This window comes from Psittacula echo (genome assembly GCF_963264785.1).
Source record: "Psittacula echo genome assembly, chromosome: 8".
Classification (NCBI taxonomy): domain Eukaryota; kingdom Metazoa; phylum Chordata; class Aves; order Psittaciformes; family Psittacidae; genus Psittacula; species Psittacula echo.
Genome location: NC_137744.1, coordinates 7,077,203 through 7,092,386, shown reverse-complemented (window position 1 = coordinate 7,092,386; position 15,184 = coordinate 7,077,203). Strand labels below are relative to the sequence as shown.

Below are 15,184 nucleotides of genomic sequence, written 5' to 3'. Positions count from 1 at the left end.
CCAGTTCATCCCATTGATTTCAACAGTACGATGCTATTTTGCACTTCTTTAGAAGGTGGTCTTGGGTTTGTAACTTAATTTAAAATGGTTAAATACTTTTTTTTTATCTGAGTCCAAGAAATTAGCATCAGCTTCAATATCTACTATGCCTAAGTAGTGACATTCATTCAGTATCTACTACACCTGTATAATATCAGTCATCACATTTAGAGAGGACCTTATGTCTCAGCTCTTCTCTGACAGGTTTCTCCTTTCTACACTCAGGAATACAAAGCAGGTACAGGGGATGGAGGGGGGGGGCAGCCAGGTAGGGTGAGGAACCATCTTTGACCATGCAGGAAAGAAACGCTACCTGAACATCAGGCTCTAAGGAAAAAGGGGGCCAGCAAGGCCAGCAAGCAGCAGAGGAATTTAAAGAAATAACCCTGGCCTCACAGATCTTAAAGGGCTTCATTAGAGCTTAAGAGTTGCAGGGATAGCATCGGGGAGAACATGGAAGAAACTTTGTGACCGATGTTACTGTTGGTATCTTCCCTTAGATTCACACCAGTTTCCAAGTAAAGTTTCCCTACAAAGACAGGGAGGATTCTCCCATGAAGTGTGGCTTGTCTGGCAAAATAAACTCTGCAAAGCAATCGCTCACATCCAGTTCCACATCCAGCTCGCCGACAGCTTCTCAGTGCAAAGTGCACGGTCAGGGTCGGGGCTGGAATGTGAAGTCCAGCCCCTCCCAGACACAGGGAGCGGGCCCGAGAGCTGAGGAGAGCTCAGGGCAACCCCGCAGATGCTGCTGCCTATTTCTGTGAAATGTGTAAAATGAACAACCACCAAAATAAATCTCCACAGGAGGCCGAAAGCAGCAGTATCCAGAGCAACTATAGTTAAATATTCACAAGGAGCTCCCAATTTGGAGGTGTTATTCGTTTACAGATGCCTGATAAAGATGTCCCATCCAGCATCCCCAAATCAGTTGCCATATTTGAAAGGACTGGTTTTCTTATGCTGAATTCTTGTCAACTGAAAACCATGACCCTTCTATGCCACAAAAAGTTCTATCTAGCCATAAAAAGCTCAATAATCTGAGTGAAACTAAAGGAATTTCAAATCGTTCCACTTTATAATTGTCTATAATTGAAAATTGGGTTGTACAAGCATTTGAAATGAAATTTATTGTAAGTATTGTTCTAGTGCTTTATTGTTTATGAGGACTGTCAACAAAACTGATTCTATACTCAGTGTTAAAGTGCATGTACAGCAAGCATTGCATTGGGAAAACAAGGAATAGCCAAAGAGGAGCCACATAAAGCAGAGGCACACCCTTCTGAGACAGGATGCAAAGCAACACCCATAACTAAGAAATAATTCATCACAAACTTTATGCCTTACTGTTCTCTGCTCAGGGGCCAATACATCAATATTTTGCCAATGCCATCTACTGGGGGAGCAGGAAAATAAATTAATTGTATATGATTCTCAGGTGGAAAATAAAATACATTAGGAAAATATTCCTCAGATCTCCTAATTTCTTTATTTGTGTTAGCTGTTGCAAGAATAGTGAGCAAGGCAACTGTCTCTTGAGCATTTATGATGAGCCAAAAAGAAACCGGGGAAGTGCAGATACGTGAATGTTAACATGGCAGAGTCAGCAATCTGAGCAGAAATAGCTTTTTTAATTAAACCCTGATCACAGAACTGAGAAACCACTGGTATCCTTCAGAGTACCACAGTTAAACTCAGTGAGATGCTGACAGCCCTAAAGGTGCCAGACTCGTAGTTTAGGCAATGCTGCCCTCTAGCAACTGAAAGCCGCGCACAAGGTTCGTGCCGGCTTTCCTCAGAACACGGGTACGTTGCTCACCACATCTGTGCTTTAAACTGCATTTTAAAGCTCTTATTCGGTAAATTTTCTACGCTGGTCGTGTTTCTCCTAGCTCAAGAGAAACATCAAAATTGGGTACTTGCTTGTGAGGCTGAAAGTTAAACATCTGGAGACAGCTCCTGCTTTATAAAGACATATATATATACACACCTGACTAATTTTGCTCCATTAGACATTGTATTATCTGGGAACCTGGCTCCAGCCCTTTGCTTACTCAGTGCAAGTTGCCCTATAAGAAACAGACTGGTGCCAGTGAACTAAAGCTCTACATGCTTCCAAAGACATAGGTAATATCTTCCTGGCTTTCCTAGTCCTACATGTACAAAGCACATCCCAGTTCAAGGCTGGAACTATAAACCCAACCACACTAGGTAACACTCACGGGGTCTGACCCATCCTGACCCATTCTGCCTGTTGACATGTTCCCCCTGTAACTTGTAATCACTCTCAGCTGCTAACTCAATCCACATGGGAATTAAGATGCCAATAATATACATACTCATTGAAATTAGAAAGTAAATCAATAATTTTAAGGGCAGTTATAAAATAATTAGAGATAATTTTGTTTCTTTGACACATTTGAATTCCCGAGCCCTGGGCTGATACTCAGGCTGGGGCTAGGAAGGCATTGAGGTACATGCTCATCACTATAGCGCCCTGAAGAGCACCACTGGAGTCAGTGTGAGCTGCAGACAGACTTACAGACTTCTCTGAATGCCTGCCCTGAACAGAAGTTAAGATTTTGATCTGTAATTGAGTTGAAAGCCACTGAAGAAAAGGCTTCATTTAGAAAATCTTGTTCAAATTAAAACAAACCCAAACTGGCTCCAGACCTAAACTGGAGGGAAACATAATTAAATATTCTGATTAAATGGCTTCCATGTTTACAAAAAATAAATAAACACAAGTTTTCTGTTTAAAACAAGAAAGAAAAAGAAAGCCCCATGTCAGGGAATGCATCAGAAGTGCTGCCAAAACAAGGAAGGTGAGCTGCTGGCAGCCACTGGGCTAAGGGACCCTCTTTAGCTACTTGCAAGACCAAACTGGCCTTTGGAATGATGCAGATTGGAAAGTCATAGCAAAGGAAAGGTAAGACATCAACAGAAACATACTTCAAAAGGCAAAGAAACTTGTATTTTACACAGTATACTCCCTAAAGACCTAACAAAAGATCACTGCTGTCATGTGAATTCAGTTGTGCTGAGGAAACATTGAGAGGAAGACATAAGCAAGATGCACTTGATTCCCTGCTTCTCTCCCAGCTTAATTAGACCCCCACAGGGTGCAGCACACATAGGCTGGGGATTCAGGATGGCCACACCAACCTACGTGTCCTTCTTCCCCCCTTCAACGTCTTTTATACGCAGCCCAAGCAGATGGGGCATCACTACCAGGAACAGCACATTTGCACTAGAAAATCTAGCGGTTGTGCATTTGAGGAGGCTTTTTGTATTGCCTCAACAGGACAGCAAACTTGATCTTCGATTATCAAACATTAAATAGACATACAAAGGGCAAAGCCATGGCAATGTATGTGCCTCAGGGACAACTGAAATTTCATTTTACAGTAATCTGCTGCTTTGCATCTGCTGAGAGCTTCACATTAAATTCAAAGCGTTTCCACTAACCTTTTCCCCATAAACTTAAACCTTGGGAGGGGTTTCTAAGTGACACCACTGAGAAGCATGGTGCAGTAGTGGAAAAATGCGTTACATGGAACAAATCAGTAGATTAAAACCTCCACTTCTATTCATCCAAGCAAATACTCTTTTCCATTAGCCATAACACAGGAATCCTGTAGCACAGTCTTCGAGGCCGATTATGTGCAACTGCTTTTAAATATTACTTTGGGGTTTCTCTTTTGAATTAATCAATGGGACAGGCTTAAAATACCATCCAATTATTTCCCTTAATGTTAACAACAACACTTTCTGAACTGTTCAGCTTCTTGACCGCACCCAACTTGCTGAAAGGTCAGGACTGGATCCACCAGGGATTCACACTGGATAACTTTTCTATGTGTTATAACCAATACTGTCAAACAGTGCGGTTACATCTTGGGTAGGATTCTACAGGCCTCAGGCTAAATTCCTATTGTAGCCAGGAGAATTCTTCTTGAGAAAAAACCAAGGGATTAAACTGTTGAAGGAAAAGAATGATTTTACGGAGCCCTGCTGTCCAGTTTACACATCAGATAACGTGGTGTTGGAACTGGCAGGCTCTTCGGACACGAATGGAAGAACTATCTTACCCGGTTAGACCTCTGATTCAGCTATTGCAAAATCTTGCCTCTGGAAATCCAAAGTTAGTATATGTAGGGGAAGAGGAGAAAGCCCCAGTACTGAAGGTACCTCAGAATAGTACTGAAGTGCCTCAGATATGAAAATTACACTTAATCAAAGAACGGTTAAAAACAATTCTACTGCAATGCAAACTTACTGGCATGCTTCAGTGCTTTCCTGATTCAAGATATTAATGAACACAATGTTTCCTATAGAAAGTACTATCTAAACCAGGAAATACAAAACTTCAGGAGTACATGTAGCCACAGAAGATGTTTGACATCTTCACTCATACTAAAAACACCGTAAGCTGATAAAAATACTACTGCCATGGAGAAAGCAGATCAAATAGCCCTGAGGGACAGAAAAGGTAGCAACAAGTCGCTAAGGCAATGTGTAATGCTGGGATGACGGTACACACTGTGAAAGCTTCCTGACATTGCATTTTATTTCTCTTTATTCCTCTTTGTCTGCATTTTTTAATCTGGTTTTGGACACTTCCAAATTTTCCCAACATCCAAATGCACCACAAATCAGCTATAGACTGAAAAAACCCACATGCTTGGGCTCCAGTCAGGATCCTGATATATTCTTCCTGAGCAGCTCTTGACAAGTCATTTAACTTCTCTACTCCATTTCTTCTCCGTTATAAAACCAGTATCCCACCTCAAAGGACTAACGTGATACTATTTGGTTATGCACACTTTCCCAGGATATTTAGATAGTCTGACTGCAGGCAGCAGAGATATAAAAGTATGTTTAAACAAGAGGAACCTCAAAGCCATCTTAAACAGAATCACTGCTCTGGAGACAGATAATAATGATCAGAGAAGGGAAAGGCAGTGCAGCAACTGCAACAGCAAATCTTCCTCACTGTGAACATATTGGACAGAATGACACGGATGGGCTGCAGGCTGCAGCTGGTTTTCAAAGGAACCTTTCCGGATTTGTACACTTCAGAATAAATGGAGTCCAACAATAAAGCCCAAACTCTTTTCACAGGAGTCCATGCATGTAGAAACGGGCTAATCACAGCTATGAGATGAAGTACCTTTCCTTTTTGTCACTGTGAAGCTCATCTCACAGAAGGATATGCCAGTTAATCTAACTCAACTTCTACACTCATCTGAAATGTTAGGTTAGAAACAATTATTTGGATTGACAGCTGTACAGTGCTGAACCAGGACCTTCTTGCTGACTGTTTTCCCCAACATCTGGAGTAAAACTTCCGGTAATGGAGATGTGAGCCCAGGAGCCAATTGCTTTGAAGTATCCTAGTTTATACTATTGTAAGGCCAAATCAAATGCTCCATAGCATGGGAATAATAGTGGGTTTGGTGGTTGTTAATAGCAATTTCTTACTATATTAAATTCCCAAAAATGAACCTGCAATGCTCAGGCTAAGCAAATCCAGAATGTATCAAATTAGTACCTTAGGGCAAGGAATACAGTAAGATGTGCCATTATAAACTCAGGGAAGCAAACTATATCCTTGACATACCCTGCTCCCAGACATTGCTGAGGTGATTGATAATGCTTTATGTCTCATGTGAGGAACACCAGAGGAAATCTCTGCAACTAGTCATGAATCAAACAAAGCACAGCACAGAGTTAGACTTTCTGTAATAGTACCAAAAGCATTGTGGAATCTGCAGTGGCAACTGATGAGAATCTCAATGCCCAGAGGGAGGGCAGGGTTGTGCCCTTCCTCTGGTTTTGGGGGCTTTATTTGCTTTTTCACTGATTGTTATAGAACCTTTACAGGGATCTCACAAAATCTTCCGGTCAGTCCTCTGGAGAAGAAAATCCATTTTACAAACAGCTCCTATTATACTGGCATCTTTCCTGTAGTTCCACAGTATGACACTTACCCATCCTAACAACAGGTTTCCAACTAAAGAAGAAAGCCAAAATACAGGGCAACACTCCTCTTGGCAAGGAGATGGGGGTTAAAAGTGAGTTTTTATCACAAAGGAGAATGTCCCAGACAGCAAGGCAGAAAGGCAACAAATAGAAGAGAAAATAAGAGTGGAGAGCTTCTGGTAGGTAACAGCAAGTGTCTCAGCCCCATTAGCTATAGCTAGAATGAGAGACATGTATTGAAGCGAGCCCGTGTGAATCAGTTGTGAGGTGCAGGAAGGAGCTTTCTGGGTTCCTGCCATATAATGAGGTATTTTGCACAGTTCTGCACACTAGATAAAGAGCACGGACCGCTGTACTGGAACAGGAAAAAGGCAGTTGCAGTAGTCAAGGCCATTAGCCTCAGGATGCCTTTTCCTATCAAACCTAGACCCTTCAAGTCAAAACAATCCAGCTAGACGCATTCTTCAAGGCACTAACACTTATGATATGCTCTGGACACCAGTGATGCCTCTGAAGACACAGAAGAAGGCAAAAAATGTCCATATTAAAAATAATGCACACTCAGAGAACCCCTGGCATTCCAACAGAAGTTATTTAGCATATAACACTAAGCAACAGATAGCCTAAGATCCAGTGGACCTAATCTTCAGGCTTTTAGATTGGCATTTTCCAAACTACTGTTTTGACTTGTCACTTAATACCAAGCAAAGCATCTAGGGACATATTACACGAAAGGCAGCACAGAAGAAGGTTGATTTAATACCTTAAACAAAATGGGGGAAAACGTTTAAAGACCTCAAGGAACTTCAAGTTGTTTTTATTCAATAAATCCAGTTTAACCCCACATTATTAAGCTTCGGTAAAAATATTTGGCTGTTGATTTGGTGATAACATAGCAAAAACCGGGAGTTTTTTAACTCCTATTGATCAATCCTATTGATTTCAATGGGACCAAGATTTAGTCAATGATGCCTCACGATATTAAACCAGGGATTTTCTCAAACCAATTAGCCAAGGTATTATATTAATTTAATGATCAGCTTGCTTTGACTTCAGAAAGATCTCCCATGAGGTTTGGGCTTTTTTCGTAACCCCAAGTTACTTCAGGTAAGCTCACCCTTAGCGTTTTCATATTGCAGTGTGAGGTACTGTGCTCTTTCTTTACCCACTGGTCTTACCAGGGCTGGCATTTGAGGCTGTTTGCTCCAAATCACGGTCACAGTCACCATAACGCAAACTGTCATTTTTGTACCAACTCTGGCATTGTCCCAGAAAGATCATTATCTGTCAATCCACTGGAAATGTTCCTACCTCAGTGATCTACATGTGCCAGTGTCCTGGGTTCAGCAGTAGCAGTCACTTTTTCTCCTTCCTAGTAGCTGGTTCAGTGCTGTGTTTTTGACTTTCAGCCTGGGAACAGCACTGATAACACCGATGTTTTTAGTTGTTGCTCAATAATGTTTAGTCTGACCAAGGACTTTGTGAGTCTCATGCTCTGCCAGGGAGGAGGGGAAGCCGGGAGGAAGCAGGGACAGGACACCTGACCCAAACTAGCCGAAGAGGTATTCCATACCACAGCACGTCATGCCTGGGATGTAACTGGGAGTTACCTGGAAGGGCTGGCTCATTGCTCGATCGGGCTGTTTTTCGATGGGTGGTATTGTATTCTCTTTCTTTGTTATTTCCCTTATCATTATTATTATTGGTGGTAGCAGCAGTGGTTTGTGTTATACTTTAGTTACTGGACTGCTCTTATCTCAACCCATGGGAGTTACATTCTTTCCATTCTCCTCCCCATCCCTCCGGGAGCTGAGGAAGGGGGGAAGAAAGGGCAGGGGGGGAGTGGACTGCGTGGCTAACTTGACGACAGGGTTTAAACCACGACAGCAAGACATTATTTTGAAGTTCTGATCCAAAGAGCTCCCTGAACAAGAGACTTTCCAGGAAGAAAAGCTGGTGGCATCCTGCCCAGTGAAGTGTGTAAAACATTCACCTGCATTCCCAGTTTATTCTGCTGAACAAGTTTCTGTAATGGAATTCTCATTTGCAGCCACATTAGTGACTTGACTGCACTGGTAGGGATAGGACTTTGTTTCTCCAGATCAACCAACACCTACAAACAAGGATTCTCAAACATTACTGGATGCTGAAATCCAAATCCTGATGTGCACGATGGCAAACTATTTATAGGCTACCCAGCTAAGTCAGCCCTGGTGGGATAGCACCAGTTTTGGGTACTTCTCCCCTTTTGTCCAGGGAAATCAAAGATGAAAGCCAATACTGCGCTTACACTGAGTGCTCAGGCAAAAGTTGAGTCATATGATATTAAAGAAATGCCTGAAGAAGAACAAGAGCATTCAAACATTTAGCTCTCGGGAGCACATTAGATAATTTAGAGGTATCATGATATAAGGCATGATGCTTAGTGGAAGATGTACTTTCTCCATACATCTATTTGATAGGCACCATAAGTGTTAGTGCTTTGCTATAAGAACGATGACTGTACACTAACATCTTTGTTTCCATGCCAAACCACCCATCTGTTCTCTGCTCACAATTCTGGCATGCTCTTTTCTTTTCACTTTTGCCCTATGTTACACATAAGTTAAAAAAATACAAAAAAGTGCATTATCTCATATATATAATTTATGATCTAGACTCTCAGTACTATTGAAATGCAACAAAGAGAGAACAGAACAAAGAGAGAATGGTTCAGAATACTAAGTTCCCAATTGTTTGAGACAGGGCACTGCTTTATTGTGTTGCATTAGCAACCTCTTCATAACAAGGAAAGACAAAAAGAGTGTTTGAATTAATGACCTCATTTGTGGAGAAAAAACCTCTCATTTTTTAATGCATGCTTCATCTGCTAACACACAGACACTAGCCTCTAATGATAATCTTGCGCTCATATATCACTAGCAGTGTACCATACATGATGAATTACCCACTAACTGTCATGATTACTGGCTTTAGGTTTTATTAACTTACAAAAAAAGGTGTCTACAGTCTTTTCTGTTATCACTTGGTGCTTCAAAGACAGGAACAGAGGTGTGCATTAGGAGTTTTTTGGAGATTAGTGATCAGACTGCTTGAGGTCACCATGAAATTGATAACATATAAACAATGCCAAATCTACAGAAGTGCTTACTGCCTTTTGTCTGAGTGTGAATGCTGCAACAACAGTCACAATTATTTCGGCCATAATTTGTAATACTCTAAATTTCCTTTTGGTCAGGAGAAGCACTTCAGAAAGTGCTGGCTGGGGTGTAAATACAAATCAAATGATCAGCCTACCTCAGGGATTGTCTACTGTTCTAGCTCCTAGAACAACACTTAGGATCAGAACAGTTAGAACTGTAGATAGACCAGAAGACCTGACAATGGGCCTTTTTCTCCAAAGCATCAGCAAAAGGGAAGCTCATAGTGACACATCTTCAGCTGCCCTTGAACATGCGCAACCTAAACGCCTGTTTATTTTCATAGGACAAATGCTTAGGTCCTTAGCCCCACGGAATGTCACTCTGTGTGAAACTACAGCAACTGGTATATAGTAAATACATTTACACACACAGCTCTGCAAGATAAAATCCTCAGATAGTCTTACAGAAGTACAGCTTCACCACAGAAAGTGGACAGTCCTATCAGAATGACCAAGTGATCACACCCAACCATGGCTGAAGCACATCAAGTAGTTTGCTCTCCCTACGGTATCATTTTTGTCTGGCATACCTTGAAAAAATGATGTTAAAACAGAAGCACATTCTGAAGTAAGGGCAATATCCAGCTCCTGTCACAGATGCGCAATTGCTCTCCAAAGCAGCAGCCTCTCATAACCCAGTCCCATGTGGCTTGAATCTAACCCAGTTAAAAGTACTGAAGCTTTTTCCCTTTTCAGTGGTAATACAAAGAAAACTGGGGACTAGCTCTTAGTCCATGCTTTGCAGCTTTAATACTGTCCTAAATAGGTTACTAAGGATTGTTTTTGGTGCTACTTGGGAAACTTAACTGATGTCAAGCCAATGTACCAACTTTGTGCCAACTGCTTCTTGTTTGCTCCTAAATCAGGGAAGTAAAAAGTGTCAGACAGCAAGCTGAGGACTGGGCTAAAGTATGCTATGCTCTAGTGATCTGTGTAAGCACAGCGAATCCATAGGGGACACTTACAGACCAGAGCAACCTGGAGCAGTCCTCAAGCTACCGCAAAGTGTTATGGGCACAGTATAAACATAAGTGTCCTCCAAGGCTGTGCCAAATATTCTGGCAATTCCTGATATTTTGTCCTTAAGTGAGAATATTTCCTCACGTGTTGTGTTATCCTTCCTTAAAACCTGACGAGTTCCCTTTCACAAACAGCTTAAAAGGGGTATGTAACATATACCCTACACAAGGCTGGGCTTTCCAGAAGTCAGAACAGTTTCCAAGACCTCTGCAAAACATCACCTTGCCCAGCTGCTTTGAAATTTAGGGAAAAGCTCACTCCATAAAATATTGTCACTGCATCCCAAACATGGCAGTGGAAAAGAACTTTTTTTGGTCATATTTCCTCTTCCTGCTCTTGCAGAACTTTCTTCCACGCTGAACTCTTAAGGGTTAACTGGCATTGGCTGGAGGAGGGGGAAATCAGAGGTCAGCTCATGTTCTGATACCAGTGAACTCACAAGTTACTCCTTAAGCATGTGGTTTCATCCTAGGTTCTTCCTGCCAGCAATTTCTCACTTTAATCATACACCCACAGCAACCCAGATCTTTAAATTCAGCAATTCTTTCTCAGGTTTCAGCAAGTCATTGGCAGCCTGAGCTATTTTTGGGATATTTTCTCTACTGCAGATGCAGCTCAGGAAAACGCAGGGAGCATGCTAAAGACCTGCAGCTATTTGCCTTGTACAATTTGCTCATTTCTCTTTATTTCTCTGTTTTCCTGCACTGATCACTTAAAGGACAATCTCTCTTGCAAACAAAATCCCTGGAGCCTGATTAGAGGGACCGAAGGCTCCCAGACACGGATTGCCTGCCAGCCACAGCACGGTAAGGACATGGACACTTTTGGCTAGCCTTGCATCACAGCTTTTTAAGCTTTGCTGAATGTTTATTTGTGTCCATCGCTTCCAAATCAACACTGCTGGCATGGCAGGCAGTCTCCAGCTCCTGGTCTCCATTTTCATTCCCTAAAATCCTCAGCACTTGTAAGTAACAAATTTATACTCACCATTCTCTTTGTGTGTTCTAGAAATCAATGACTGCCACTAATTTTGATCAGTTCCAGGGGTTGGGTTTTTTTCCTTACATTTTAGCATCTTTTGGAGATCTGTAATTTGTAAACCTGATTGAAACTGGATATTTCTACTGCCTGATCCTCCCTATTTTAGGTATATTGTTATTCTTATTCTTTAGCTCAGCAAATAAACCAGGGAATGGGGGTATGTACAGTAGATGGAAGCATTATAAAAAAGACCTGCTAGTGCTGATTTACTCTGATACACAGAGCTCTCTGGGCTGGTGTGCCAGCTTTGCTATAATACCTCTAAGCTGCCACATAGCAGTGCGCTGACACTACAAAGAAATATACAGCACAAAACCAATGCAGCAGAGCGAGCTGTACTGAAAATGAATAGGTTTTATCATGCAGTTTTCTATATGCTCACCCAGTAAGCTCTGCAAAGACAGTGACATTCCAGTTTCATAGGACATACTGTTTTATTGTAAGAATTGTTGAACATCCTCAGGGATATATTACTTATACATACTACTGCAGGAAGACAAACACAGTTCATGTCTAATGAATGTACAAACCAAATCCTGGGAATCTCTGGTGACAGAAAGTGGAAAAGAGCTTCTTTTGGTCCTTCCCTGTACTTCAGGCTTTTTACAGAAACTGGAATTACCTTATGTCTTATCCTTTCATGTTCAGTAATACGATGATTGCAGAGAATTCCCCTGAGGGCTTAATGTGCATCACCCAACTATCTGACTGCAACTCTGTGTTTGTTGTTCTGTTAGGAGAGTGTTTAGAAAGCCTCACTTTGTGCTAGCGCTAGGCAAGCCTTTAGATAGAATAAGCAATAAAATCTACCTGTGTCTGCTGCCAGAACAGACAAGAGCATACTGTACAGCGGTAGCCCCTAATATTTCGTATCAAAATGCTTAGACATTACAGACTGCAGCAGAAACAAAAGTTACCACAGTCTTTGAAAGAGTATTTTAGGAACTTACTAAACTTCATCTTTCAGCTTTTCAATGTGGGAGAATTTCGTATTCATTTTCTAGCTTGCAAACGTTTCTGGAGTGCTTTAGAAAACTGGGATGAAATGCCGTATGTGCACGAGTGATCTGAAGGTCTTTAAGGCTTAATTTTCAGTATAGGAAAAGTTCTGAGGTTGATATGCAAAGAAAGGAAAGAAAGGAAAGCCATGCAAGATAGAATGACTTGCAACTCAGAGCAGTAGGAGCAGTAAGAGGAAACTTCAACTGCTATCGACAGATTTAGGATTAGGCTCTGAAAGTGGTGGGTTTGCTTCTGAAAGCCTCTCGACAATTTCTTTGCCACTGTCTATGTTGCTTCTGAATGCAAAACCAATCTCTGAGCCCCGCTTCAGTGGTGAATCTCTGCCTCACTTCCACTGATGCTAAATTAGCCGGATGAAACAGAAATCAAACCTTTAATCCTAAACTTCATTCTATACTCCATCCCAAAGGTTAGCACTCAGCTTGCTGCAAATCTTGAGACCCAACACATTTCCCAGAGACTATAGGAAGAAAGGAATTATAGCTGGATGTGTTTTACTTAAAGTTAGCCAAGCATGTGACTGTTCACTGTTAACAGAGGAACCGATACGCCATTAGACAGGTTACATGACACTAGGTAAGATGCATGTAAATCTAGACCCCAGATTGCTCTCTCTCAAAAGAAGTTACTCTCAGCATGAATGGAAATGGATTAAAGGAAGTTATACTGACAGGACAGGTCTGTGCAGAACTGCATGTTCTGGGAACTGAGTGAGAGAAAACTCACTCCACTGATATACCTGTACAGCTCAGTGGTACCATTCAAGTGGTGCTTGCTTGGGCTCCTTTCAGAAAACGTCATACTAAATTGTGCCATTGATGACAATTATTAGAAAGACAATGCATGTTGTTTCACAATATGTGCAGAAATGAAACAATCTGAATAATGAAAAAGCAGATGTCATCAAGGCTATTTAACTTTTTATTCTTAAACCAAACTGTTGCATATAGGAGCTTCTGGAAGCTGAAAACCACATCTTGGCTAGAGGAGGAATACAGACCATGGGGATTAGCAACTGTCCACATGTTCCCAGCTGAGGATACACCCATGCTATGTTAATACACTTTCTTCTTGTTGTTTTTGTGAATATACATTAACCCAGCCACACACAAGATACTAAAGAAAAACTGACTCTATAAATGTACTAATTTATTATTCAGCAGCAGCTATGATGCCAGGCACTCCATAACTCACACTTGATGGTCCTTGACTAGAGACAGCTATATATAAAGGGCTAATGGATATCAATAAGGGCAATGGCTAAAGTGGAACTCATGCTGACTTAGAGTAGAACTTGCTCTGGAGTTAGAACATGAGTCAACCCCACAATTACTCCTTCAGTTGAACAATCACAGAAGTAGGTCCCCCGATTTTAATGACATCCTCAGATACACTCTGAAGTTACAGTAAGTAAGTTACTGTGCATGGGCACAGCCATGGCAATTGGCCAGTTCTACTCTCCTCACCTCTGAAGCAACAAACAGACAAATTTTGCTGGCAGTATGTTGAGAGCCAGCATCAAATAGGAGGAGGAATATCACAGAGTAACAGAAATAAGAGGAAATGTAGTAGAAATTTAAGGCTCATCGGAGGCACAAATAAGCAAATGACAGAACAGCAGTGAATGGCAAGCTGCAGGCCTGAGTGTGAGGAGGTAGGCACTGGCTTGGCTTGACAGGAATGGAGGTGTACCAGGACATCCTGGGAGGAGTGTGGGAAGACAAAGGTAGACAAGCAACGCATAGCTGCTTCCACCCAATGTGATACAGCTGAGAAAAAGACTAATCCATTTTACAGTACGACACTAAAGATAAAGACAATAGAGACAGTATAGCAATGATGGCATCCTACAGGTATGGGTGAGACCCTGTTTGGAATATTGTATAGTTCTTGTCACTCACAATACAAAAAAATCCATACTTCTCATAACAACAGCCAGGGAGATGACTGCTATTAGTAAAGATACCATCAGAGAAATTAATTATTTAAGATGTATGATAATGTTGGCCCAAGAACAAACAGATACAAATCAAACACCGCAACTAGAACTACAGAACACACTGAAGCAGTGAGATAGGAGCAAGAAACCTAACTATCTCTTTTTGTAAGATGGAGCAGGATCAATTGCCAAAGGCACTGTTATATTTTTGCAAGTTGCTGCAACACTAATGGCTTCAGGACTGTTTTCTACGTCACTGTCATACATTAATAAAGGTGAGATAAGAATCATCTCCTGGATGTAAAGCATAAATGAACGGATAGGTGCTACAATTTATTCTAGCAGATGTTGCTCCTGTTGACATCACTTGTATCTCTACAAAGACTAAGATAACATTGATGTGATAACATCAGCCTCTTTCAGACACAAGAACAAAATTAGCACTTTGAGTTAGAGAAGACTGAATGGAGCAAACTTGGTTCGTGTTGATATTCTGAAGAACTCAGGAGCTCTGTTACGAGGCAGCACAGGTTAGGGTATACTGAAAGTATTTCAGGTGTAAACAAGTATCAAAAAGGTATTTTCATGTTAAGATTTTTCCTCTTTTGCTCAAAACCCAAGTTGACCTGGCAGTCCAACAGGCTGCCCTCACTGTGGAGGGAGGGAAAGACAGAGCGTGAGACCTAATTCCTTTCTGCCCCAAAGAAAATGAAACTGAATGCCACATGGATGAGAGACAGATACAACAGTATAGATCCGGACTGACCTGTTTGTTTGACACCAAAGCAACAGACCTCAGCACCAAGGCTAAAATTTTTGTCAAAACCATGTCAGAATACCATAACTCAGTTCCCATGTAGATTCCACAACTGCCATAGAGATTACAGTATGTTTGCGTACTTCAGAGGTCTTTTCACAGGTGGTGGTGTCAATAA

The 15,184-nt window shown here is 41.5% G+C and overlaps 2 protein-coding genes across 6 annotated transcripts in view; one reads left to right on the top strand and one right to left on the bottom strand.

Moving 5' to 3' along the window:
- PAK3 (p21 (RAC1) activated kinase 3) overlaps positions 1-15,184 on the bottom strand; it is a 247,338-nt gene that overhangs the window by 210,735 nt on the left and 21,419 nt on the right. The window lies entirely within an intron of this gene.
- AMMECR1 (AMMECR nuclear protein 1) overlaps positions 10,881-15,184 on the top strand; it is a gene marked incomplete at its 5' end in the record, with an annotated part of 101,324 nt that continues 97,020 nt past the window's right edge. Inside the window, one exon of the mRNA XM_080624611.1 lies at positions 10,881-11,052. Coding sequence (XP_080480737.1) covers positions 10,881-11,052 — 172 coding nt within the window. The remainder of the gene's footprint in view (positions 11,053-15,184) is intronic.